The sequence below is a fragment of the Manis javanica genome, chromosome 12, assembly GCF_040802235.1.
Source record: "Manis javanica isolate MJ-LG chromosome 12, MJ_LKY, whole genome shotgun sequence".
Taxonomy (NCBI): domain Eukaryota; kingdom Metazoa; phylum Chordata; class Mammalia; order Pholidota; family Manidae; genus Manis; species Manis javanica.
The window spans coordinates 97516572-97542055 of record NC_133167.1 but is presented as its reverse complement, the minus strand read 5'-3'; the positions used below and the strand labels follow the sequence as shown (position 1 = coordinate 97542055).

General features: G+C 41.9%; 1 protein-coding gene across 10 annotated transcripts in view; it reads left to right on the top strand.

Moving 5' to 3' along the window:
- MTUS1 (microtubule associated scaffold protein 1) overlaps nucleotides 1-25484 on the top strand; it is a 129925-nt gene that overhangs the window by 24726 nt on the left and 79715 nt on the right. For all 10 annotated transcript variants that reach the window (XR_012124014.1, XM_073219101.1, XM_073219095.1 and 7 more), the window contains exons 2-3: nucleotides 11270-13507; nucleotides 17891-18086. Coding sequence is in view for 9 of the 10 variants with exons in the window: in XM_073219101.1 (XP_073075202.1) it covers nucleotides 11420-13507; nucleotides 17891-18086 (2284 nt within the window). In the remaining variant the exon portion in view is untranslated. The remainder of the gene's footprint in view (nucleotides 1-11269; nucleotides 13508-17890; nucleotides 18087-25484) is intronic.

Here is a 25484-nt window from a genome sequence, read left to right as displayed (position 1 = left end):
TTTAATTCATCAGTTTTTTGGGGTGTTTTGGTAGTCTTTCTATGTATGTTACTGTATACTTTTTTTCTCTAGGATCCTCACTAGCATGTCAGGGAATAAAGAGAAATAAATTTGTCAGCCTAATTTAACGTTTACAGATCAAGTAGGTGAACAGAGGGAAAACTGCATGTGCATGATTATTACACATGCTTAGGAAACTGGAAAGATGATTAAGTTTACAGTATGTAGTTTTTCTTATGAACACGTCTTTGGAGGTTTAATCTCTGTGATTCTCTTAAATGGATTAAGTCATCTTGTTAAATAATGTTCACATAGTTCCTAGGCCACTACTTTTTCAAAGACATGTGTCTATTTTGTTTGTCACTACCTCTTATCCCTTTGTTTCTTTGCAATGAATCACGGGTGATTCTGGAGTTGCAGAAATTGGAAGAACTGCTCTGGTATTTATTGCATAATGATCTGAAATGTTTTTTACTTAGTGTCCAGGTCATCTTAATCATTGAGTGATACTGGAGCCAAGGTTTAACATAGGCCTTTCATTTTTGGCCTAGATTCTCTTTGTAGAAAAATGTAATCTGTTTTAAGACCCAGTGGAGTCCTGTATATACTGGTTTCTTATCTTAATTGGCATCAGTGATCGTAGCCAGAACTGCTTCCTTGGTGTGACATCAAGACAGATGAAGCTGGCTCCTCTCCTGGAGGAGAAGATTCTGTTCTGGCAGATGCAGTTATGTTCATGAATCTTAATGGATCTCCTTGTGGTGTGGTCAGTGGGGGATTGAGAACAATAGAGATTCAGGTCTGGATCATACAAGCGCAGTATGTACTCTTGGTTTAGCTGTAGCTCTGGAATGCAGACTGTTTGTATATTACATTGGTATAGAGCATCTTCTGTATTTTTTTAACAAGCTATTCTATAGTTTCTGCACGCTTTCCTTTTAGTCTGATTTTGTTAATGCAGGATTAGTCTGTGAGCCATTTCACCTAAGGTGGTTAAATGCATAGCATTACAGAGGATAAAAATTTGTGTTTTATCTTAAATGCACCATTAAGTTTTTACTTTCTTCTCCCCATACTTTTATGACACAAGATGGTGGTGAGTCAAAGGGGCTGGAGGTAAGAGTCCCTAATCCTGGTTGTCTCCAGGTAGTTGTGTGAACTGGAAGTCATCAAGGTGGCTATGCTGCACGATTGTAGGGACACCATTTCTATCATCTCCAATAGAAACGGCACCCCTGGGGTTTCGTCTCCATAGAATATGGTGTGAATGGTGTCTTCTAGAGTTAAAACACAGTAGAGGCACTACCAGAAATAGTATCTTACTCTCTGTACCAGTTTTCTCACATATAGGAGAAATGTGGTAGATTAAATGAACTCAGATAATCCATGCCTTGGAAGATGAATTAATCATGTGTTAGTCAACCCCTCTTCCCTGGATGGGCCCTGTTTACAGGAGACTAGTAAATTTATCTTAAGAGCAGTGTTTAATTTCAGGAGAAGTTCATCAGTGTTGGACTCCATGTGTAGACTGCCTGCCTGCAAGACTTCTTGGCATGTATTTCAGGTGTCGGAATGAGTCTGTTTTTGGAATTTGAAAGACATTTATGTAAGGACCACATTGACTATTTTGACAAGTGACAGCTTCAGTGACACTAGTTATTCATATTGCAAAGAGCAGATATGCCGGCCCAAGGTTTGGAATAAATGCAACCCAAATCTTTTCAGTTTCTATGCAAAACATGTTGATCAAAATAGTACAATCCATAAAGAATGTGTTTTGTACCATTGGCATGTAAATACATCTTTACAATTTTAGTGTTTAAATAAAACACGCAAGGTAATTATAAATATTTGGTAATGGAAATGGTTGACACAGTTTTGTAATGTTGAAAGACCCTTCAACCCCTCCAGCCCTTCTACCTGAGAGGTGGTGGTAACCATTGTTAATGGTTTGATATTTATATTTGTGGAACTTTCCCTTACCTGTGTATTTGAGAATTTTTGAGCATTCAAAACTTCCTAAACTGAAAGACTATAAAACACTGAAAGAATTATTAGCACAAGAAATTAGTATAGGAAAGGAGAAGTAAAATTGTAGGTAAGGATTATACCTTAAATCTGAGATCCTATTGTGAGGTACATACATACTTAATATCTTTCCTTCAAAACCTTTTTTTATTTTTTATTATCCAAGTCACTGGAATATCCTGGTTTCTTTAATCCAGAAGCAGTCACCCAGCAAGGGGGACTGCTGATTTAATCTGACGACCTAGAGTTCCTCCTGTGTTCAGGGATGGTCTGGATAGACCGGTAAGTTGCCCACTGAACAGAACTTTTCATTTTTGTTTTGTTTTCAGTCTTACTGTAAGTGATGTACAGTATAACCGAGAAACATCTGCATTCAAGTTTTCCACCTAGAAGCCTTAGAAAAATCTGTACTTTGTTGGCACAAAGTCCAAGGAAAATTCTTTAGTTTGGGGGAAAAAATAAAGCCATTACACTCAGCCGTATTAGTGCTGCAGGGCTGAGCTGGTCTTTGAATAACTGTGGTCTCCTGAGAGGGTTCATTGTATGGTCTGGTGTTTGGGTTTCTTTTCATCTGGTTGCTGTTTGTACATTGCTGTATGAAAAAGACCATGTCTTAGGTGCAACCAAAAGATCGATCCTTCTTTTTTGGATGGATAACTTGAATAAGACATCTTTTGCTTATTATTAATGGCTATTGATTTTGCTCTTCTGAGGAATGTAGGTAAGTTACCTTGATATAAATGATTTGGGGCATTTAAATTAAGCAAAAACTCCAGAGTTTGATTAAGTCTCAGATGTGATACTTTTTTTTTTAATACAATGCTTTTTAAATTTTATATACATTTCATCTCCCATCTCATCCTTTACTTTTCATTTAGTATAGGGAATGAGAAGTAAAATTGTAGGTAAGGATTATAACTTAAACCTGAGATCCTGTTGTGATGTGGATGCATACTTTTCATGTTGAAATTACTCCAGGATAAGTTCTAGAATGTATAAAAACACAAAGATGATTATGAACAAATGGGAGTATGCTTATCTACTTTTTGGAGAGGAAGAGTTAGACGTAGTGTCATGTTCTGAGCTCACGCGTTCACGTTGTCAGATACAAAAACTCTCATTAAGCAACATGTAAAATTTTTATATATCGTTACAGCTGGCCACAGGCTTTTTATGGTTACATCTGTAATAGCATGAGCGTGGTAAGAAATTATTCCATATATCCTTTAGTTTACGAAGTCATCTCAAGTATTTAGATCCTTGGTTTTTTGGTTTTGGTTCTGAGTGAGAAGAAGTAAGTGACTGAATCAGAATAGGAGGGAGGGGTGGAAGAAAACTAGAACTAGTTGAATATTTATGGTTGAAAACGCTGAGCATGTTTAATCTGGCGATTTGGCTTTCACGCTATCTTAGCAACTAGATAGGAGGAGTGGGGGAACACAACTTTGTTACTCATGCTGTTTAATGATATGTTTAAAGAATACAGGATGTCCTGAAACATAGTTATTTGTAAAAGGAAAACATTCAAATGTTTTACTTAGTAAAATGACCGACTGAGCGTTTCAGGTATGCCTCTCTGCATTTGTGAATGTGTGAGGTCTTCTGCATTGCTGGTTGTGAGGTTTTGGGAAATTCTAAAGCCAGAAAACCTTGGAATACAAATTTATTTTTAGAAGAAAGTCCAGAAATCAGAATTCTTGAACCTCAGCAGTTCAGTGGATGGGCTTGCTGTTGAATCTTCTAGCAGGCTTCAGGAGCTCTTCTTCAGTGGGATGTCCAGGTCTGGGTCAAGTCCAGCCGGGGCCTTACTCTGGCCACCCTCCTCCCCCCCACCTGAGCCCCCCAAAGGCTTGTCATCGTATCTAAGACTGACTTGACTAGAAAGTGTTAATGGAATAAGTCAGTTATGCCAATTCTCATTAAAATGCAACTATAAGCTTAAGTAAACATTATTTGCCCATGAAGTTTAAACAGAATATCAGTTAGTTGTCTATTCATTATTAGGTACAGATACTTTCCTTTGGACGATTCTTTTATTTTACCTTCTGGTGTTTTCTGTCGGTTTTGAGTACTGTGGTATGCCATCTGCCCCTCACCACTCTGTTACCTACTGTGATGATCTTATAACTGGGCTTTTTTGGAGGTGGGGTGGGATCTTCTCTTTACTTTAAGGACATTTGGGAATGCTTGATTATTCTTATAAAAAATACTCTAGTTAATAAAATGTAGGGTCTAAAAGAAAATTTGAATACAAACCTGAAGTGTTTTTGGGGGTAGATGGGGAGAGACGGGGTGTGATGTATTTTTGTTTTCATTGTTTTACCGTGGCATAAGCAGAGTTCTCTGATAGCATTCCTTGTTGAGTAGTATTTTTACTTAAAAACAAGATCTTAAGTTTGCATGTTTTAGAAAGAAGCGAATTAGTCTTCCTTCGGGAATTAAACTAAATAGTATCTGTCTCTATGGCTTAATAAATTATTCATTTTAACCTAGACCTCATACTTGTTCTTTGAACCTTTCCTTTCTTTGTTGCTTGGAATGGGTAGAAAATGTTTTAGTGCACCCAGAATTAGTATCCTAAATCCATGTATTTGTTTATTGAAAGAAAAAAGAATATTATCAAAGTCATTTTACACAAAAGCTTATAAGTCCTTTTTGTACTGACCTAGTTTGTGATTATTCATGCAGTTTTCTTATGCTATTTGCTGTAGCTTCCTTCTTAAAATATTAATGTAAGTAAAATATCTCTTAAAATAATGTTTTATTTAACAGGCACGGCACTTACTGTGTGCCGAGCTCTCCCGCTTGGTGCATCAAGGTGAGCCCTTAAAGCTGGGCTGGCTTTTCGCCTTCTTTCCGTGTTCATGCCACCGTGTTAGTTCAGATCCATCCCAAGTACTTCTTGCCATTGGCCTTTCCTCCCTGGGACAAACCCAAGTGTCAGTGCCTCTTTAACAGCCTTGGCAGGCTCGCATGGTTCCCAGAATAGAATCCAAGCTTGGAGCTTCCCTGATGGCTGCCCTGTGTCCCACCCCTGGTCACTTTGAGCTTTCTGCTGTTTCCAGCCATTCCGGTGAACTCTTCACACTTCACAGCCAACCTCGTGGTTCAGTCTCACTGCCCCCACAAGGCTCCTACTCCAGCCAGTCGTAGCCCCAGGACCTAACTGTGCCCAGCACACCGTAGATATCAGCTACATGCTTCAGGTAGCATCCCTAGTTGTATTCATTTTGTAATTATACCAGTCCACAATTTTTGATTGAATGTAAATTTTAGTCTCCCCTGAGTCTAGCAAGGTACTTCCAGAATAGATCTGAGTTTAAGGCACCCTGGCATCTATTAACATAAGAACACCTCTATTAACATATAGACATAATCTTGAAGGTCTGATTACAAACCTGTGCTCTTTGTGGAAAAACATGCTCAGCTGAGGAAGGCGTTGGTTTTGTGGTAAGTGTGGCAGAAATGTTTGCCACTCAACCCCCATTCCCCCCCCACCCAAGCCTTTTCATGTTTATACAATTTGGAGTTGGGTACATGGGACACATTGGTGTCCATTTCCCAGCCTACCTTGTAGGCAGGTGTGGCCGTGTGACTAAGCTGTGGCCGCTGGGTTGTACGGAGGTAGCTTCTGCACTTGTTGGCCCTTGACCCTTCTGCGCTGCTCATGGAAACACAGAGAGTGCTGTTTGGGGCCGTAAGTTGGGGTCATGCACAGCAGAGGAACGAGAAAAGTGGAGCTGGGTCCCTGACAGCTGGGTCCCCGAATCCTGGACACCCAGTGCAAATCTTTTGCATGAGAAGGAAACATTTATCTTGTCTTTTGTCACTTATTTGAGGTTTTCTGTCTCCCCTGGCTAGGCTTGGAATCCCAGATACTGCAGTATGCTTTATGGCTTTGGATAGGGAGTGTCTAGACAGGAACTGCCTTAGAACCATGTGCCGTGTACTGAATGTTGACATGATTAATCTGTAATGGAAATAAATCCTTCTGTTACTACCTTAAGGCTTTGCACAAATATTTCCAGTTCTCCTATTCCTGGGCAGATGGTAAGATCGCACCTCCCAGCTCTCCTCGGGTTGAGTGTTGTCCTGTGGCCTGCTTTGGTGAAATGTAAGCAGCCAGGCAGACGCTGTGAGACTGAGTGGACGCTTTGCTGTGTCCTTTCCCAGAGTCCAGTGATGGTGGAAGTTTTTGTTGAGATGAATCCTGAGCCTGGATCCCTGGTTGACCATTGCTATGAGCAGAGTCCCCTGGGCATTTATTTGTAATAAGCCGCTAAAATTTGGGATTGTGTAGCAAAACTGAGCCTATCCTGAGGGGTGTAGAGCAAATGCGTATGCTTCAAGGTCTTTGCACCTCTAGTATTTAAGGTTCCAAACTAGCATCATATTTATAATAAAAAGGTAAACCTCTTTCCATTGTTTCTGATCACGCTAAGTCTGGGACCTGTTAGTTGCTACCTACAAAGGTTTATCCCAAGGTTAGCGTACTTTTGGATTTATACCAAGATCTTTACCTCAAATAATTTTTTTTCCACTGCTAATCCTCCTTGAAATGAGGGACTGTTTTAACTTTTGCTGTTTTTACAAGTAGGGAGAGAAACATCAGGAGGGAATCTAATCTTCCTTGCCCTACCTGCACAGTGGGTGTACGGGGTGGGTGAAGAGAGGATGGAGACCCCCTCATCGTCTGGGCAACAGAGAGCATGAAATCACTTTATTTGAGTGGCTGGGTGAAGAGTAATTACTGTGTCCACTTTGTCCATTAGAGAAAGGAAAGATTATTCATCTAGAAGCTGTGGCTATCTCAAGGGATGTGTGTTTCTGACATTCAGGGCCCCCTGTCCAATACTGCCTGTATTTCCCATCATTCTGGGGGAAACAGCAGTACCATTGGGCAATAGTTACAGTCCACTGTGGGTTAAAATGTCATCTATAGGCTTTCTGGGAACCTAACAATTGTTTATGTGTGTTTTTTTAATAATGGAAACTGTGTTCTGAATCGCAAACAACCCATCCATATAAGGACTTGAACAATGCACTGATTTTCTATGAAGGGAGTTGTACTAGTTTGTAACAATGCACCACAAACTGGGCGGCTTAAAGGAGCGAATTGATTCTCGCAGTTGTGACGGCTGAAAGTCCAAACTCGGGGGTCAGCAGGGCGGCGCTCCCTCTGACGCCTCTCAGGGACAGTGCTGCCTTGATTCTTCCAAGCTCTTGGCAGCCTCATGCGCTCGTGGGCTTGTCAGCTTCTCTGAATGTCTTATATGTGTGTGCATGTGTTTTGACATAGTGTCTTTTTCTAATATATACTTCCTCTCTTATAAGGAATGAGTTTATCTTACCTTGATTACATCTGTGAAGACCCTGTTTCCAAATAAAGTCCCATAAGTCTGGGAGGTTAGGTCTTCAAAATATCTTTCTGGGAGACATAATTGAACCTGTCACAGGAGTTTAAAATTGTTTTAAGTCAGTTGTGCTTCCCAGAGAGGAGGAACATACTCTCCTAAATCATATGATTTTAAAAAGTAGACTGACAATAACAACATCAATTTAAAATTAGGCAAAGGACCTGAAAAGACATTTCTCTAAAGAAAGGATACAAATAGCTATTAGATACATGGAGATTGTATTAAACACATGCTCAACGTCAGCACACATTAGGCAAACACAGATCAAAACCCCAGCAAGATCTCATTAGGATGGCTAGTGCATATTTTTAAAAAACTCCGAAAACTAAGTGTTGGTGAATATGTAAATAAATCGAAACTGTGCATTGCTGGTGGGAATGTAAAATGGTGCAGGTGATGTGGACACTAATTTTATGGTTCGTTGAAAAATTAATCATAGAATTACCATGTGATCCAGCAATTCCACTTCTGGTATATACCTAAAGGAATCGTAAGCAGGGTCTCAAAGAAGAGATACCTGCACCCCCATGTTCATAGCATCATTGTTCACAGTAGCTAAAGGGTGGAAGCAACCCAAGTGTCTATGGAAGAATGAATGGATAAACAAAATGTGGCATATACATGCAATGAAATGTTATTCAGCCTTACAAAGGGAGGGCATTTTGGCACAGTACAACACAGAGGAGCCTTGAGGATATCACGCTATGTGCAATAAGCCCATCATAAAAGGACAGCATGTTGTGTGATTCCTAAAGAGGTACCCAGGGTAGTCAAGTTCACAGAGACAAAAAGTACAATGAAGATTACTGGGGGTGGGTGTGAGGAAAAGAGGGAATTACTGTTCAACGAAGACAGAGGTTCAGTTGGGGAGGATGAAAAAATCTTGGAGGTGAATGATGGTGATTATTGTACAGCATCGTGGATATACTTAATGCAGCTTAATATAGCTGTACAATTAAAAATGATAAATCTTATGCATAATTGCAGTGGAAGCAGACTTTGTAAAAGTCACAGACTGACTTAAAGAACTTAAAAATAAAACAATGATATTCACTGAAGGGCCCAATAAGTAAAACCCCCCTCTTCTTGATAGTGGTTCTGGACCAGTGAGGAAATAGGAGAGATCAAGGGACTGGCCTTTGAACTATCGAGTCCCCTCCACAAAAGGCTATTTGGGAGGCCGTTGCTTAGTGTGAGACACAAAGGGGCTTCCTAACGGCACCCCAGGCTGCTCCGAGTGGGAGGCCCCGGCGCTCCGTGCTCTGCGCGATGGCCTCACCCCCCAGGCAGATGGCCACATCCCCCCTGTTTGTTCTTCCCGTTTTTATTCAGGTGTGTCACTGTATTTCTTCTGGGAAGGATGAAAGTAAGGGGTCGGATTTAAGCCAAGAAGGACGCACTGACTGAGCTCCCACATGAAAGGAAACATTGGGCCTGGGCAGCATCCACCCCCGACGTCTGCCCTGGTTTTCTGCACACATCGCGCTGACGGTGCAACCGGTGGCCCACCAGTGTCTTGCTCGCACCCTCCAGGGACTGCTCCCCGGTGAAACCACTGGCCCTTCAGGTCCTTTTCTGTCACCTCTGATAGGCAGCTACGATTTTGAAGATGCTGGTAGGGTCAGTAATTGCGTCAACTCCAGGCCACTCTGTGCTCAGGGCTTAAATTTACATTCTTCCCAATCTCAAATGATAGGCAGCCATGTTGTCCCACGTAGCTTTTTAGAGGTGTGTGGTGAGATTCAGTGGTAAAGATAAGATGCCAGTGACGTAGCGCTGCCTGAATTTGAATGTAAACTTCTACCACTGTCACATTCCTAGGGGAAAATAGTTGTAGGATTGCCTAACCTTGCAAGTTAAAGTTCAAATGTGGTAAAATCCAAAGGGGTTAAAGTCCAAAATCAAAATTGTTTGGGTTTCCTACATTCGTAAATGGAAAGGAATAGCATATTTAGTGCTTTTTGAAATCATACCCCATGCATATGAGTCTAAAATGCAAATAACTGTACTTCCTGATCTAAACATTTAGCTTGAACACATTTGATACCCAAGGATTAAAAACGACTGGTTTCATAAAAGCTTTTATTAAGTTGCCAGCCAAAAAAATGATTAGTGATTTCTGCACTAACTAAAAAGCTACAGTGGAAAATGACTTTCCACTGCTATAAAATTCCCTTATTTTAGGATTCAGAATGTTTTTGAGCGTGTGTGTGCATGCAGTTGCACACACACCCACGGGTGCTGCTGAGATGAACATTGCAACCTTTTTTCTTTCCCCCAGTAAAGGCTGATTTCAGGATGCATGACCAGAAGCACACAGAGCCCTGTTAGTGACGATACTGATCTCCCGCTTCCAGCATTTCCATCCTCCTGCCTGTATTCAGGTCACTGAAGTTTGAATACAGAGAAGAGATTGCAAAACAGAAAAATGAGATCTACTCTTTAATTCACAAACGTGTAGGTTAGAGAAGGTCATTTTTTTAAATGGGGATTTTATTTACAACAGGGCTGTGACTTCTGACTGGCATTAACACTAGGATTAGAAAGTCAATTTAAGTGGAAGTGTATATGACTTATCTGCAGCTTGAACATTTGGGCTGTTCTGAAGCTGTCCTGTTTGAACAAAAGCATAATAAAATTTTGGTTATTTGAAAACTCTTTGATTTGGAAAGCTTTCATGGATTTTTGAATGATTTTTTTTCAAGTGTATAATTTAAATGGTTTTCAGTATGTGATGTTGTGCAACCATCCCTATAACCTTTAGAACATTTTCATTACCCTCAAAAGAAATACCATCCCAGTTAGCAGTCACTCCTCATTCCCTTCACTCCTACCCTTTCTCAGCCCGAGAGAACCACTGGTCTACTTTCTGCCCCTATAGATTTGCTTATTCTGGATATTTCATGTAAATAGCATCCCATAATATATAGTCTTCCATGAGTGGCTTTTTTCACTTGATATAATATTTTAAGTTGTAATGTTGTGTCCATGTTGTAGCATGTATCAGTACTTCCATTCCTTTCTGTTGCTGAAGAATATATTCTCTTGTATTGGATATACAACATTTTGTCATCTGTGGGTTGCTTCCACTTCTCATGTATTATGAATAAAATGCTTTTATGAAGAATGGTGTTCGTTTTTGTACAAGTTCGTTCGCGTGGACTTACGGTTTCATTTCTCTATAGTAGATACCTGTGTGTACAGTGTCATAGGGTGGCTAACATTTTTAGGAACTTCCATACACAACGACTTTGTTAAGAATCAACAACTTTTCTCTTCTTTTCAACTTTGAAATAGAGTATGTTTGAACTAGGGAAAGAAACCAGGGAAAAGAGAAATGCTAATGCCCTAAATCTGCACTGCTCTTTAGCCCATTTGCTGAACCCGCTAAGCCTGTCTGATAATCACTGTCCATGGAAACAAAAGAGGACCCTTCTGAAAATGAAAAGGGCGTTATTACTAATGATGGCACAACAGGTGTACTTTGGGACTGTTCTAGGCAAATTAGGGCTGTGGCCACTCTGTCAACCAAGGAGAAGGAACGGCTCTCATCAGATGTAGCTCCCTTCTCTCCGAGGGCACGTGAAATCACTGGGGGCCAGGAGGGGCTGGACTCCCGGGGCAGCCTTGCAGCGGCCCCGTCTTCTCTCCCGCCCATCCCCTCAAATGAAAAAGCATCTTTCAGAGGTGATGATACTTGATAAAAATGATATCTTTACCCATATCTGTAGTTGTGGGTTATAAATGTAAAAACAGTAATTAAAACCAATAAGTGGTGACTTGTTAGTTTTTCTCATATTTACTTGAACATTTTTGTCTTCCAGGGAACAACTCGTTTCAACTTCAAAGCATCACAGACTGGAAGCTTTCAACTCCACTGAAAAACCTGGGAGATGGACAATTTTTCCTTCTCTCTCATTTGAAAGGTTTTAAAGAAGACATAAAATGGCAGAGGTTTAAAGTTAATATTCAGGATGAATGATGATAATTCAGATGACAAGACAGAAGATGAACTGCAACCCTTATTTATCAGTGATAAAAATGGACATACACACGCATACGACCAAAGATCACCACGGAACTCTCCAGCTGACAGTGGGCCCTGGCTTCCTGCCACCCCAGATGACATGGTGGTGGACTATGAGACCAACTCTCCTGGGGACACTGGTGAAAGTATTTCTTTAAACCTTCAGTGTGATGAAATACTTAAACACCAAACGATGTCTTCAAGTGGTGTAATTACCAAGGAGGTGTTAGATATGCACAAAGATTGCCCACATCAGCCTTCTGCACATGTTGTACATACAGGGGAGCCCCACAGGTTCCTGTGTGACAGTTGTCATTCCCTAGTGTCATTTCAGAGCCAGAGTGTTGAGACATCTTTGCCTTTTGTGTGGAAATCCAACAGTGACGATTTGCACTCTACAGACTACTCCTCGGCCTTGGAGCTGAACCAAACATTGGACATGAAAGTGGATAACATCAACTGCCCCTTCATAAAACATGATGCCGTTGGAAAGAGTCAGTCTTTGCATACCACTGGAAGTTTGCAGCCAACCGGCATGAGAATTAGAAATGCATCTTTATCCTGTTGCGTTCATACATCTTCCCATTCTGATAAGATAGATGTGAAGGAAATAAGTTATGATAGAGACACCTTTGGAAATCCTCAAGCCACAGCATCTGAGGCCCAGAACACAACTTACCCTGTGTTTTCTGATGTGGTCATGCAAGCTGCTGATGTTCCAGATACTGGTAATCGGTGTCAGTATTTTTCTGGAAAGGTCCCCAGTGAGTATGCAGATGGTTTACAGCAAAGACTGGTTGGAGAAAAAGAGATACACGCTCCAACACCAGTTTTTCAGGGCATGGATGTTCCCAGTGGGTCTGTATTACAAGAGTTCTTTTGTTTATCTAAAGATGAACCAAACAGTGAGACACATTCACAGAGCTCATACAGGCAAAAGGAAATGGGCCACAATCTTAGAGAAACAGTGTCCAATTGTCTTAGAGATGATGAATGTCCTTTACTGGTGCCAGCTTTTGATAACAGTAAAGCCCAAGTGCTGAACCCAGAACATGAAGTCACTGTGGCTGAAGACACAGAAATTGCCTCCAATGGAAAGGACTTAGGAACCCCAGATCGTACCGTGGAATTGCTACTGAGTAGCCCAGGGCAAAAGATGGCTTCATCGGTTGACCTGAGTTGGGATGCAAATGATATGGTTATTAGCACAAATGACACAGTTTGCATGTCCACACCAGTCCTGGAACCCACAAACGCAACCTTCTCTGTTTCACCTATCAAAGTGACAGAGAGATGTGGTGCAATGGGGAGGGCTAATCGAGAGCTTACCAACTCACCAGACTTGAAGGGGGCACCTATGAACATGCCTAAACCCAATCTAGGAAAATCAGCAGACAAACCCAATTCCCCTCTAGGTAGCAAAGTAAGAAAAACCGAAATTATAAGTTACCCAAGACCAAACTTCAAGAATGTCAAAGCAAAGGTTATGTCTAGACCGGTGTTGCAGTCCAAAGAGCCTGCTGTATCAAAAGCGGTGGCCAGACCTCAGCTAAGCAGTGCCTCCTCACCCTCAGTATCTTCCTCAAGACCCTTGACAGTTTTGAACAAAACACCAAGATCTGACTTGAATGCAGACACAAAACCAGAAATCCTAATTAACAAGATGCATAAGCAGCAATTTAATAAACTCATTACTAGCCAGGCTGTGCGTGTTACAACTCATTCTAAAAATGCTTCGTACAAGGTTCCAAGAACAACATCTGCCATGAAATCGAATCAGGAAGATGTTGACAAAGCCAGTGTGCCTAATTCAGCATGTGAGACTGGGTCTGAGGCTGTGCTTTTCCAGAAGGTCAAAGACATAGTCCCTGTTGAAATGGAAAGCACGGAATGTTCGGAAATGACGTATGCTTCCAGCATCGACAGGATTAGCCCTGAAAAGAAGGGTGAAAAAGAAAATGGAATACCTATGGAAAAACAAGAGCTAAAAAAGGAAATTATGAACGAGACCTTTGAATATGGGTCCCTGTTTTTGGTAAGCGAAAGTTTTGCCAGCTTCAGGAAATGGTGGAGGAAACTGAGAGATTATTAGTAATTGGTTATCCACTGATGGTTAATAGTATTGCAGAATGAGGTATGCAATTTGTTTTCAGGTGTTAAGATATTACTCAGTAATTCTTTGTCTTGCAGTCATTACAGTTTAGAGTGTTAATTGGTTACCATATAGTAAACTGCATATCGGAAAAAATACCCTTCCAGTTCAATATTTATACTGAGTACCAGTGTGCCTTTTAATAGCAAGCTAAAAGAACAAGCTACTTTAATATCCTAGTCTAATTGGTCATTTGAACTCAAATATCTGATTATATTTTTATTTATGAAAAAAAAAGTTTGTTTATGAACTTCAAAACATGTATTGGACCACAGTTAAGAAATGGCTGGGGAGTGCTGGTAAACAATATCTACATAAAAATAACTCCTGGCCTCTGGCTGGGGAAGCTGCTCTGGGAAGTAGAGCTTTCTCCTGTGAATAGGAAGATTGTTGATTCTGGTCAGCTAATTTGACTTGGGGCAGTAATTTTTTGAGACCCAAAGGTGACAGGATCAGACTGGTAGATGTCTGAGGTTTCTTGCAGCCCTGATATATTGATTGCTGGCACACAAAATAAATACAGCCTGTTTTATTCACATGCAGCGAAAAGTAGTATGTTTTCTATGGCACTGTCAGACTCTGGGGAGTGAGGGTAGTGCCTCAATAGTTCCACTGAAACAAAAAGGAATTCATGTGCAGTTCAAAAATTGTTTCTCTTTAAACATGCATATATTTTTGTGATAGCATGAAGAAACTGGTTTTCTGAGTTTTAAAAACATTTTGTCAGGCCACTCTTGGGCTCTGCACTTGTCCTCAGCCCTCTGTGTGGCCATGGGGACGAACGTGTGTTTTCAGCTTCACAAAGACTGTTCTTGGGCTCTGTCCTCTGGGCCAGGATGGAGCTAGGTGCCAGGGTGGGAGGGCAGCCGGGAGGCATCTGTAGATGTGTGCAGGGCTCGTCTTAGAGGAATGAACACAGAAAGTATTAAGGGCTGTTGTAGAAGTGTATTCAGGTAGGTCCTTTTAGAAGGTAAGGGTAGATTTAGGAGTAAAGACTTGATATTCTGGAGCTAGATCAATTTTTTTGGCTTATTATAATCTTCTTTTTCAGGAAGAATGGTGTACCACAATGATGTCTAGACTAATAAGATTGCCCATTATTTCAAAACCCAGATTTTAAGTTCTCTGAAAGTCAAACTTAGGAAACTGGTTTTATATCATTTGTGATTTTATTTTGCTGAATTAGTGTAACCTCTGATAATTCGAACCATTTAGGTGTTTATAGATGTACATAAAAACAATGTATTTATTCATCCTTGATTTAAGGGAGACTCTTGTTGTGTATCAATGTCTGATTGCCAGAGAAAGTAGCGTGAAGGTTAACATTTGTCTTGAATGTAAGTTGGTTGTATAATTATGAAGTGAAGTTTTTCTGATGTGTGCATTAAGTCTTAGGCTTTCGTTCTGCACATGGGAATATAAGGCTGTCTTTGAGGCTCGTGATGGAATACTGATGTGAGGTGGGCAGGCCCATCAAGTTGAAATGGATCCCAATATCTTAGAGGAGAAGCACTACTTTTCATCTAAGGAATCTTGCAGTTAGAATTCCCCTATTTTCAGCACTGATACTCTTATTTATCAACTGTATTTTTTAAAAAAAACCCCAGTCATTCTTTTTCCATGATAATGACTTCAGCCCAATTCTGTGCACTGTCATTAGCTCACCTCTTACACATGTCCATGTATCATGGGGAAGGGGCAGGGAAGCCATCACGGGCCACCACCTTTGACCTTATTGTGGCACTGAATGAGTAAACACTTGCTTCTTGTTTCACTAAGTCCCCTATGTCCCTTGGCCACTTCAGTATCCACAGGTTCTAGATCACTGATGAAATACTGAAGGGATGTTAATTTTCAGTGCATACTGTTGGTCTGGGGCTACAGAGGACCTTGAGTTTACTGAACCCTTAGGCTGCCTGCAATGTCATAGCTGTTTGGTCAGGGTTTACCCAAAAGTTCAGGAAGGTTCTTATTTGGAAAAATGTATTTGATTTTAATTTGGTGCAGGCTGAGTGTAGGTACCTATTACAGAAGTTAGGTATTGGTGGTAGTGTGTTAGATAAAAGGAATGTTGCATTATCTAAAAGGAAAGGAATTTATATTTTTTGAATGCCTCTCTGGATTAAACACTTTGCTCAGGTGTCTTACATATATTAGGTCATTTAATCTTCCAAGCAATGTTCATGTGCTTTATATACCTTTTCATACACTGTCATGTACTCTTCCCAGGAACAACAGGGCAGTTATGGGCCACATTTTAAAGCCTCAGAGAGGTTACTTAAAACACATAGTTGGTAAGTAGTAAAATTGAGATTCAAACTCAGGTCCTCTACTTAAATCCTGGCCCTTTCTGCTTCATACAACCACAGGGTTTCAAAATCTTGTGGAATGTTGGCTCTGAAAGGCAGATTAAGTCTAATTTGTTAACAATTCACTTTTATAAGTTGCTTAAAAGTTTGGTATACTTTTTAAAGGGATTACCTTAGCCAGCTTTCTGGAAAACATAGAATATCTTAGTTTGTGTACAGTCACCTGCTTTTCTTGACCAGTTTTGTGTTGTGATCTCACATTCTCTTAAGAGATTGCCCGGTAAAGTTAGTGTTCCATTCACCTAGTGTATGTCTAGCTGCCATCAGCAGGGGACTTTGTGTATCTCTGTTGGAAATTACCCACCTATGACATATTAAAGAAAGGTGTTAGTGGGAAATATGCAACGCAGATGTTAACAGTGTGGAGTTTGGAGTTAGACATGCTTTCAAATTGTAGCTTCATCATCAGAGGCCTCGGGCAAGTGAGTTAGTGTCTATGAGGCTCAATTTTTCTTACGTTAAGGGAGAATGCAGATGCTAGCTCACCGTGTGGAAATTTGTTCTCTCAGGAAGACTCATGCTCTCAGTTCTTAAACGTGGAAGGGGGGGACACTTATTGGCTGCCTACGGTGGACTCTCTGATGGTGATTATGGGGTTAAAGAGAGAAAGATGTAGCTTTGGCCAAAGCGACAGCCTCATGCAGTGGGTAATGTTAAAAGGTCAACCAGAGGTGCTGTTAAGTACCAAGCTGGGAGTAAGCATGGACTGCTGTGCTTCAGGAGGAGGCCTGGCGGGGCAGTGGCAGTGGCAGAGTTGGCAAGGAAGGCTTTTAGGGGAGCTCACGGTAGCCCCTTGCTGCAGCTCGAAGGGAAGCATGACCTGGAGGGGAGTGTGTGGCTGGAGGGAACGACAGCTACAAGGATGTTCTCATTTAGGAGAGTCCAGGTGGTAGGTCTGGTGGGAGCCAGGGAACAGGACGTGAGCGGTACGGCATGTGCTGAAGAGGATGGCAAGGGCTGCCACACCTAGAAGGCCTGGCGGGCCTGGTGAAGAGGAGTTGAGTTCATCTGGAAGACAGATGCAAGCCAACTGATCCAGTCTGGACCTCAGAGAGAGACCCTCAGCAGAGGAGTGGAAGAACCAGAAGCTGGTGAGACCAGAGGATTCTGAGGACATAGTGCCATTAATCCTGGCAAGAAATGATGCAAACGTGTCCCAAGGCAGGTAGGAAAGGGAGAGGACGCCATCAAGAGAGGTTGAGGAAGTAAGAGAGGAACCTCAGAAGAGCTTTCATTGTTTAAGTTGGGCATCTGGGTATGTTGTGGATATGGGAAGAGGCACGTTTTGAGACAGGTGGGCAAAATTAGAGTAGTTTTAGAAACTGTTTCATGTTCTGTGTAATGAGGTATGATAAAAGTATCAACCTTGTAGGGTTCTTAGGATTAAAAGAGTTGATACATGCATTTTGAACTTAAAATGGTATTTTTCATTCTGTAAGGGCTGCATGTTGATCAGTAAAAACACAACAATGATGTGATTACTGTTGACATTGGTAGGTAGAGGTTCCTAAGCGGGCAGGTGAAGGAAGAAGGCTAATACATGGGAAACTCTCAGGAGGGGGTGCTGGCTTGGACATGTTGACTTTGGCTACAATGCTGTGAAGGTGGTGGTGGTCACAGTGGTGGACAAGTTCATCTAGGAAGAGTATCTGGTGAGGAAAGAGAATGGGGCCATCAAGAGCCTCATGATGTCCTAAAGGCACAGAAGAACAGGATCAGACATCATAGAGCTGTGTTTGAGAAACCAAAGAAAGATGGAGTTGTTGGCATCACCAATAGAGTTTTAATTTCTTCCTATTAAAAATGAGAATTAAAATGGCACATCCACCTAGCTAACACATAGCATGGTGTGAGGAAGGTCCGATCTGCACTGAACTCATAACTCTCTTTCTCACAGGGTTCTGCTTCAAGACCCGCAGCCAGCGTGGGGAGGAGCGCCTCCAAGCCTGACTCCTCCAGCCTGAGGAAAACGCCTGGTCCGAAAGCCCGAGCGGGGCCTTCTGTTTCCTGTTTGAGATGGAACAGTGACAGTAGAAACCTCAGTTCTGATCAAGCCTTGTCTTCTCAGAGGATCAGGCGTGTGTCCAGTTCCGGTAAGAATAAAATAATTCAGTTGTGCCTTATAGCAGTTAGTGAGTTATTTGAATGTGCAACTAGGCATGCTGGAAAGCAGAAAGACAGGTTTTGGTTATACGACGAATGCCTTCTGTCAAAAACATTTAGCCTTTTGTGGACCACCATGTTACACAGGAAAGGGAGAAAAAGAAGTCAAAGACACAGCCTTCACCTCTGAGCAATGCGATAGCTAGTTAGGAAGACAGAGATGTGCATAAACTAACTTACAAGCTCTTCAGAAGATGCATATATAAACACACAGTTGGATACCTGCTATGTACAAATCATTTCATTAATGGTTTTTTGCGAATGGTTAAGTGCTTAATAATTTATGTGTTACATACCAGACTCCTAATGCGCCCTCATGACATGTGAAGAGATGAGTTTTTTTTCCCTGAATTTTACTGAAAGATGTGTTATGTTTTCAGTGATGTAAGGGTGACTAACAAGTTACACCTCTCTAATAGGGACATTTTTTTATGTCAGTTTGTATTTTAGAAGTAGTAGTTTCAAAATCATATTTGATTTATGAAATCTGAGAGCTTCAAGATAGCTGTGAAGTACTGTACTAAATTTGGCAGATGTACAGATCGCTCTGTGTTACAAGTCAGAATGGGACACGGAAGTCAGACTCTTTTACAGGGACTAAGACAAAAAGCCTGCTGGCTATTGCAGGCAACCGAGAACACTCTGCAGGGAACACGCCTTATTTTTAGCAGGTACAACCTTGAGCAAATTAAAGGCAGGTCAGACAGATTTAGAAGTAAGTTTGCCTGTAAAAATAGTGACTACTATTGAATGGCCTGGGAGGAAAAATTGCCTTTAGAAGTATGTGTTCACACATGTGACAACACGTTACAGAAGCTAACAGAATCAGGCAAATTCCAGAGGGTCTCTTTACCTCTCTGCACCGTGGGAGTTTCAGCATTTTATTTTCCAATCCTATTACGGAGCCTCCTGTGTGAGAAGCCTATAAGGCTCAGAAGCTTTAAGGACCTCGCATCAAGGTCCTGAGGTTCTGAAGAAGAAACCCAGAAAGAGGGGTGGGTGGGGGAAGAGCACACTTCCATTTCCATGCCCAGAGTTCTTGGGGGCAGTGGGGAGGAGGAATTTGTCAGCTCGACTTGTTCATCATTTGGGAGAAAAGCAAAAGAGAAGCTGAAGACATTGGCAGAGCAGTGATCCTTCCCTTGGACACTGCCTTAGTTGGTGCGTTGAGGCAGAAGTGAGATCAAAGCTTGGTTCTTAACAATTGCTGACAGTGAGAAGGCTCAGGGCCTTCGCCTGCCAGTGGGAGCTCCCTTCCTGCTTGGGGGTGCGGAGCACCTGGCTTGGGGCAGGCTGGCTGCTAGCAGCCTGGCCTGTAGTTTGGAGCCCTGGTTCTAGTCCAACCCAGTGAGCTTCCTGAGCCGGTCAGTTGCCTGTGATGTGTGAGTGCTTGAGAAGGTGAGGTCCTGTCAGCTCTTGCAGCCCTTAGCTTTCTGGGGGCATTTGGAGCTCACTTTAACTCTCTGAGCTGTGGCTGCTACTGGTGCAATTCTCCAGACCACATAGTGTTCAAATCCCAGAAAACCTGAATGCAGGTACTCTCAGGAAATCAGGCCGCGCACTGGGATATACAGGAGTGTGTCTGCGGTTACACTTGCTGTGCTTTCAGTTACCCACGGTGGGAAGCCAATGGTCCTCCTGACAGCGTCAGACGTCAACAGTAGCCTACTGCTGTGTCACAAAGCCTGTGTTACTCTCACTTCACTTTCACACGTAGGCATTTTATCATCTCACATCATCACAGGAAGAGTGAGTCCAGCACAATAAGATGTTTTGAGATACAGTTCTTTCGTGTAGGCAGTCAGTACCACCAAAGAGTGAAGTAATTGTAAGTCCCTTTAACATATCCTACACAGTGTAGTGCCTTAAAGTGAGAAAAAGCAGGTCTGTTTAGTCTTAATGAAAAGATAGGGAAGTTTATTGAGCTTTTATTAACCTGTATAAACAAGCTTGATAACTAAGTTATGCATAGAGTTTTCAATATGAGTTAAAATCTGAATTATATTTTTACCTGGTGATTTTCCATATATACATGGAAAAGTAATTAATGTAACTAGAGACTTAATGGACTTGCATTTGAGTTTTATATTGTAACCATTAGAAGACTAACTTGATTATGCTGTATTATGTTTTTTAAAAAGTAGCAACTAACTCATATGGATGCTCACAATAAATTGAGAGGTGTTTGTTGTGGGGGAACAGGACACTTCGTCACTACAGTTAGAAGTAAAACAGAAAATCAAGGAGCAAAAAACACTGTGCCTTTAGATCATTGAGAGCTTGTTGCCATTTTACTGTACAGTGAAGTGTCTGTGTATTAGAAAATTGAAACCAAATGGATATCTTCTGTACTCATACGAAGTTACTCTACTGAAAGGTAACCAGAAGGAATGTTTCAGCCAACCTGAGGTTTCAATAAATCCTTTCAGGGAACTAAGTAGAAAACCAGACCTGGAGTTGAAATAACATTTTCTTGAAGCTTTAAAATAAGTCTGAGAAAGAACTGTAATTAAGCCCCAATGGAGTGCTTCCATTTTATGCATGAGAATCCGGAAATTATAACAGCATGATGTTCATACTGCTGTGTGAGACCGTATGTGAAAGTTGTTAGGAAAGTAAATCCTAAGAGAATTTACATCATAAGGAAAAGGAATTTTTTTTGTTTTCTTTTTTTTGTATATCTATGAGATGATAAAGATAACGCAATGATATAGATAGATGATAGATGATGTCTATATGAGATGATAAACTTACTGTGGTGATCAGTTCAAAAAATGTATAAGTCAAACCATTATGCTGTACCCCCTTAAACTTATACAGTGATGGATGCCAATTATATCTCAAAAAAGCTGGGGAAAAAATGATTTTTAACAGTCCAGAAATTTATGTGAAACCAGATTATAAGTGATTGTAACAAACTAGATGCAAAGGAGCTTTGCTGCCTCGGAGTATGTGTGTGTTTTAACCACTCCATTAAATAAGATACGATTGTGAGGAAAACTTTCTAATTTTATCTAATTTTTCTAAAATTTCTAAATTTTAATCGTAACGCCAAAAATAGCAGCCCGTGCTTACTAAAGGCTTACCACGTTCCAGACTCTGTACTGATCATTTGACCTGTAAGTTCATTTAGCTCTCACATATTTTTGTGAAGCTCCTTGCCATTTTATGGACGAGGAAGCCATCCCAGAGATGTTCAGTGCATTGTCAAGTTGTGAGGCTTGAAAGTGGCAGAGGGTCGGATTCAGACCAGGCAGTAGGGCTGTGAGTCTGCACTCCTATCCTTCACTTCGTTAGTCTCAGACACTATGAGCATGACTGTGAGTCCTGAAAAATGCAAACTCTTAGGCTCAGCTGAATGGTGTGGAAACTGTCGCCTTTCTTTTTTTCAGGCCCTTGGCTTAAAGTTCTAGATGAATCTGCCATGACATAAATGACTTTAATGCTTATTATTGTTGCAAATCCATGCTGCTGAACACATCACTTCAGTAAATACTTCGCCACCGATCCAGGCACCTCCAGAGACCTGCCTGCCACCCTCCTTCGGAGGCAGTGCCGGCTCTCAGCAGCTTTGGGATGATAAGTGCATGTGTTCCTTCATACAAACATGCAGTTGGCCTTCAGTGACCAGCCAGAGCCGGGTAGGATTACAGAAGTAGTGCAGGGGATGTGCCCTGCTGTGGGTCCTGTAACCCACCCGGGAGGGCAAACGCATGTTGATGCAGACCTCAGGGAAGCACATAGGGACATGGAAGAGGCCCTTAAGTGCTTTAGGACTGCGGAAAAAGAACAGTGTTCCAGGCCTTGGTCTGATTATACTGGAGCCTGAAGAAAGGCCTAAGGAAGGGATGGCCATTTAGTTTTCTTCCAGAGAAAGGTTTATATTTCAAAAGGGTGAACCTTTGTTTTACTGCAGTTTATTGTGGATTAATAAAATTACCCTCAAATCAGGAGTATATCCCAAACTTGCAATGGCTTGCCTATCCTTACAGGTTTCTCTGCTCTCTAAGTTGTTTCCCTCTTTGTTGTTTTTGTAAGATGGCTTTTTTGTTTATATAGTGTTAAGGGGAATTGAAAGTCTTTTCAGTTGACTTTCTCATTTTAGACTTTTATAGGTGAGAGTGTGAGAGAGTACAAGCAAAGTTATGGGAAACATATGCTTGCATAGATTCCTAAAACCCAGAAATGATCCCCTAATAACGTACTCTAAAAGCTAACTTTAATGTGTTCTTTATAGATGTATCTATATTTGTATGTAATTAAAACTTACTTAAAGAAAATGCCGAAAGGTTACTTTCAATAAAAATACTAGCAGTGATGTGTTTTGAATGCTCACAGTGTGCCAAGCACTATTCTAAGCTTTCTAAATGCCTAATAGCATTTCATCCTCAGTTCGTGAGCCATAGATCCTGTGATGATCTCCACTCCATAGCTGAGGGATTCATGGTCTGGGAGTAACTGGTGGAGACAGGGAGGAGCGCGCACAGTGACACGAGGGAAACACCAGGCTGTGAGAGGGAAGGCCTCCCCCGGCAGAGGGAAGAGCAGGTGCAGCGGTGGAGGTGAGGCAGCATGCACCGTGGGAGAACAGCGAGCTGCCTGGCGTGTGGGGAGGTCGGCGGGGTAGGGACAGGGCCAACCAGCTAGGGCCTTGCAGGCCCCTGCGAGACAAGTATCTTCTCTTTTCTTCCTTACTGACACCATCGCTGCAAATCCTCTATCATTTGGCAGACATTCCATGCAATTCTTCTCACTTGGCAAGTGTGTCTGGAGAATATTGTTTTGTCGAATGACTCAACAGCCAGGCTTACCAGTCACTGTGCAGTCTTTCTCGTTTATCCATTCAAGAAGGGTTCTGAGTGCTTCCATGCACTGGGCAGTCTGCTAGATTCAAAGAATACAAACAGGGTTGAGTAATGCCCTCTTCCTGAGCTCACTGGTTAGAGGGTGAGGTGAAAAGAAATAAATCATTGGAAAGTAATCTGCAAACCCCATCTGAACTGTCATGGCCTCTAATGCTTTGCATTCATTATGCTTCGCCTTAATTATTTTCCTCCATGTCTGTCTCCTGCTGACTTGTGCTGTCCGTAAGGAGAGAGTCCAGGTTTTAGTTATTTTTAGAGTTCCCGGTGCTCAGCACAGTGTACCTGTTATACAAAAGATGTTTAAAAATGTTGTCTGGCTTGATTTGGATGGAGTGTTGCTTGTTCACAGTCAAAGGAACACCAGTCACTCAGCCTGAGGGAAGACGGGAGGAGAATGGTGACATTTGAACTGGCCTTGGAATGTGCCTGTGGGCGTTTGCCAGGCACGGAAGGTTGCTGACATTCCCAAGGGTGCAAATGCTGAGTTGTGAAGAGATACGGTGTGTTCAGGCGAGCATTGCGGGCAGGCTCTGCGTGCCTTAGCAGGCCGTGTAGATGAGCCCCAAGCAGGCTTGAGGCAGCTCACGTCTGATAATCCAGACACAGACTTGTAAGAGTTGTACAAGTATTTGGGAGAATTGCAAGCATGGTGAAACTATCAGAAATGTCTTGGAGGAATAAGCGTCTGCGGGGCTTCCTTGTTTGAGTGGCCAGGGAGTGAAAGGGAGTAGAACAGCAAGAAGAGGTTGTCAGGGGAAGGGTGCTGGGTTTAGTTTGGGGCATGTTGCATTAGTCTAAAGACTGTGAAGCACCTCCCAGGGGTGTGTGCCTTTTTGAGGTTTAAGACAGTTAAAATTTGTGGAAGGTAAGGAAGCCTGGGGGGAGGAACTGTAAAGAAACGAGCAACAGGGATGACTTACAGGCGGACGTTCGGAATATGTGCAGTCCAGGCATGGAAGTCTTAGGCCCAGAGGAAGGAATACAGAAGTGTGTAGATGCCCATCCCCTTGGAGACTAAATAGGGGGGATTGAAGAGTCCAGATTCAGAATAGCACCTGTGGATTATGATCTGGGAAGCTTCCTCGTTGGTATTTTCTGACTCACTTTTAGAGGTTAGGTGATTTCTTTCAAGCGAGTTTGTGCAAATTCTATCAATTTGCTTGTATCTGTAACCTTAGGAAAGGAAATAAGGGAAGGTGATGTTCCCTTTGAATCAGTGTCCTTATTGCTCAAAGTGGGTTTGCTTGGGAACCTTGGCTTTTAGAGAGTCAGGGGTTTCACCTTGTGCCTGTCTCCATTCTCTCTCTTTCTTTTATTAAAGTATCGTTGCTATACAATCTTATGTTGGCTCCAAATATGCAACACAGTGGTTCAACAGTCCCTATATTATCAAATGCTCACCTCTCCAGTGCGGTCACTGTCCTTCAGCATAGTAAGATGTTACAGAATCATTGACTGTATTCTCCGTGCTGTGCTACCATCCCTGTGACCAGCCTATATTGTGATTGTGAATTATTGTGCCCCTTAATCTCCTCCTCCCTCCCCCCATCATCCTCAACCCCTCCCCCTTGGTAACCACTAGTTCCTTCTCGGTGTCTGTGAATCTACTGCTGTTTCGTTCCTTCTGTTTTGCTTTGTTTTTATATTCCACAGATAAGTGAAATAATTTGGTATTTGTCTTTCTCCACCTGGCTTATTTCACTGAGCATAATACCCTCTAGATCCATCCATGTTGTTGCATTTGGCTGGATTCCATTTCTTTTTATGGCTGAATAATATTCCGTTGTGTATATGTACCACATCTTCTTTATCCATCCATCTATTGATGGACACTTAGGGTGCTTGCATATCTTCTGCCTCTATTCTTATTAGGTACTCTCCATGTGAGTGCCAGGTGAGCTCATTCATGACCAGGTAATAAATTTGCTGATGAACATATGGAGACCTGGTTCCTTTTTTGTATGATAACTGGGGAAAATGGACCCTCCAGGTCTCTGGTTTATTACACCCTTAGCAGCAGGACACATGTTCTGAGGCCAGTGACCGAGGAGGTTATTTTTACTCTCCACCTGAAGCAGCAGACTTCTTGTGCACACACCTGCAGCGGTGGGGCTGGCAGTCACCACGGACACTAGCCTTTGTGCTGTTCAGGTTGTCCTGAGAACCTTGCTTGTGGTGGTTCTTGTTTCTGGCCTCTTAAGACTTGCTGTGTTTTTTTAGTGACTCACCTGTACCACTGTGACTTTAATCTGTCAAGCTCCCACTTGAACTTAAGCAAATGGTATTTTTCAGGGAGCAGTTTCTTGTACCCTGTTACGCTCTTGGCTTACTCACACATGGGATATGGAAGTCACTTTTTGCAATATGTAAGTGTAGAGTATTGCTTAAATGCTATGTTCTGGAAGGTAACTTGTTCACTACACAGTTGGAGAGTGTATACTGAGCAAGAGTCATACTCCAGAC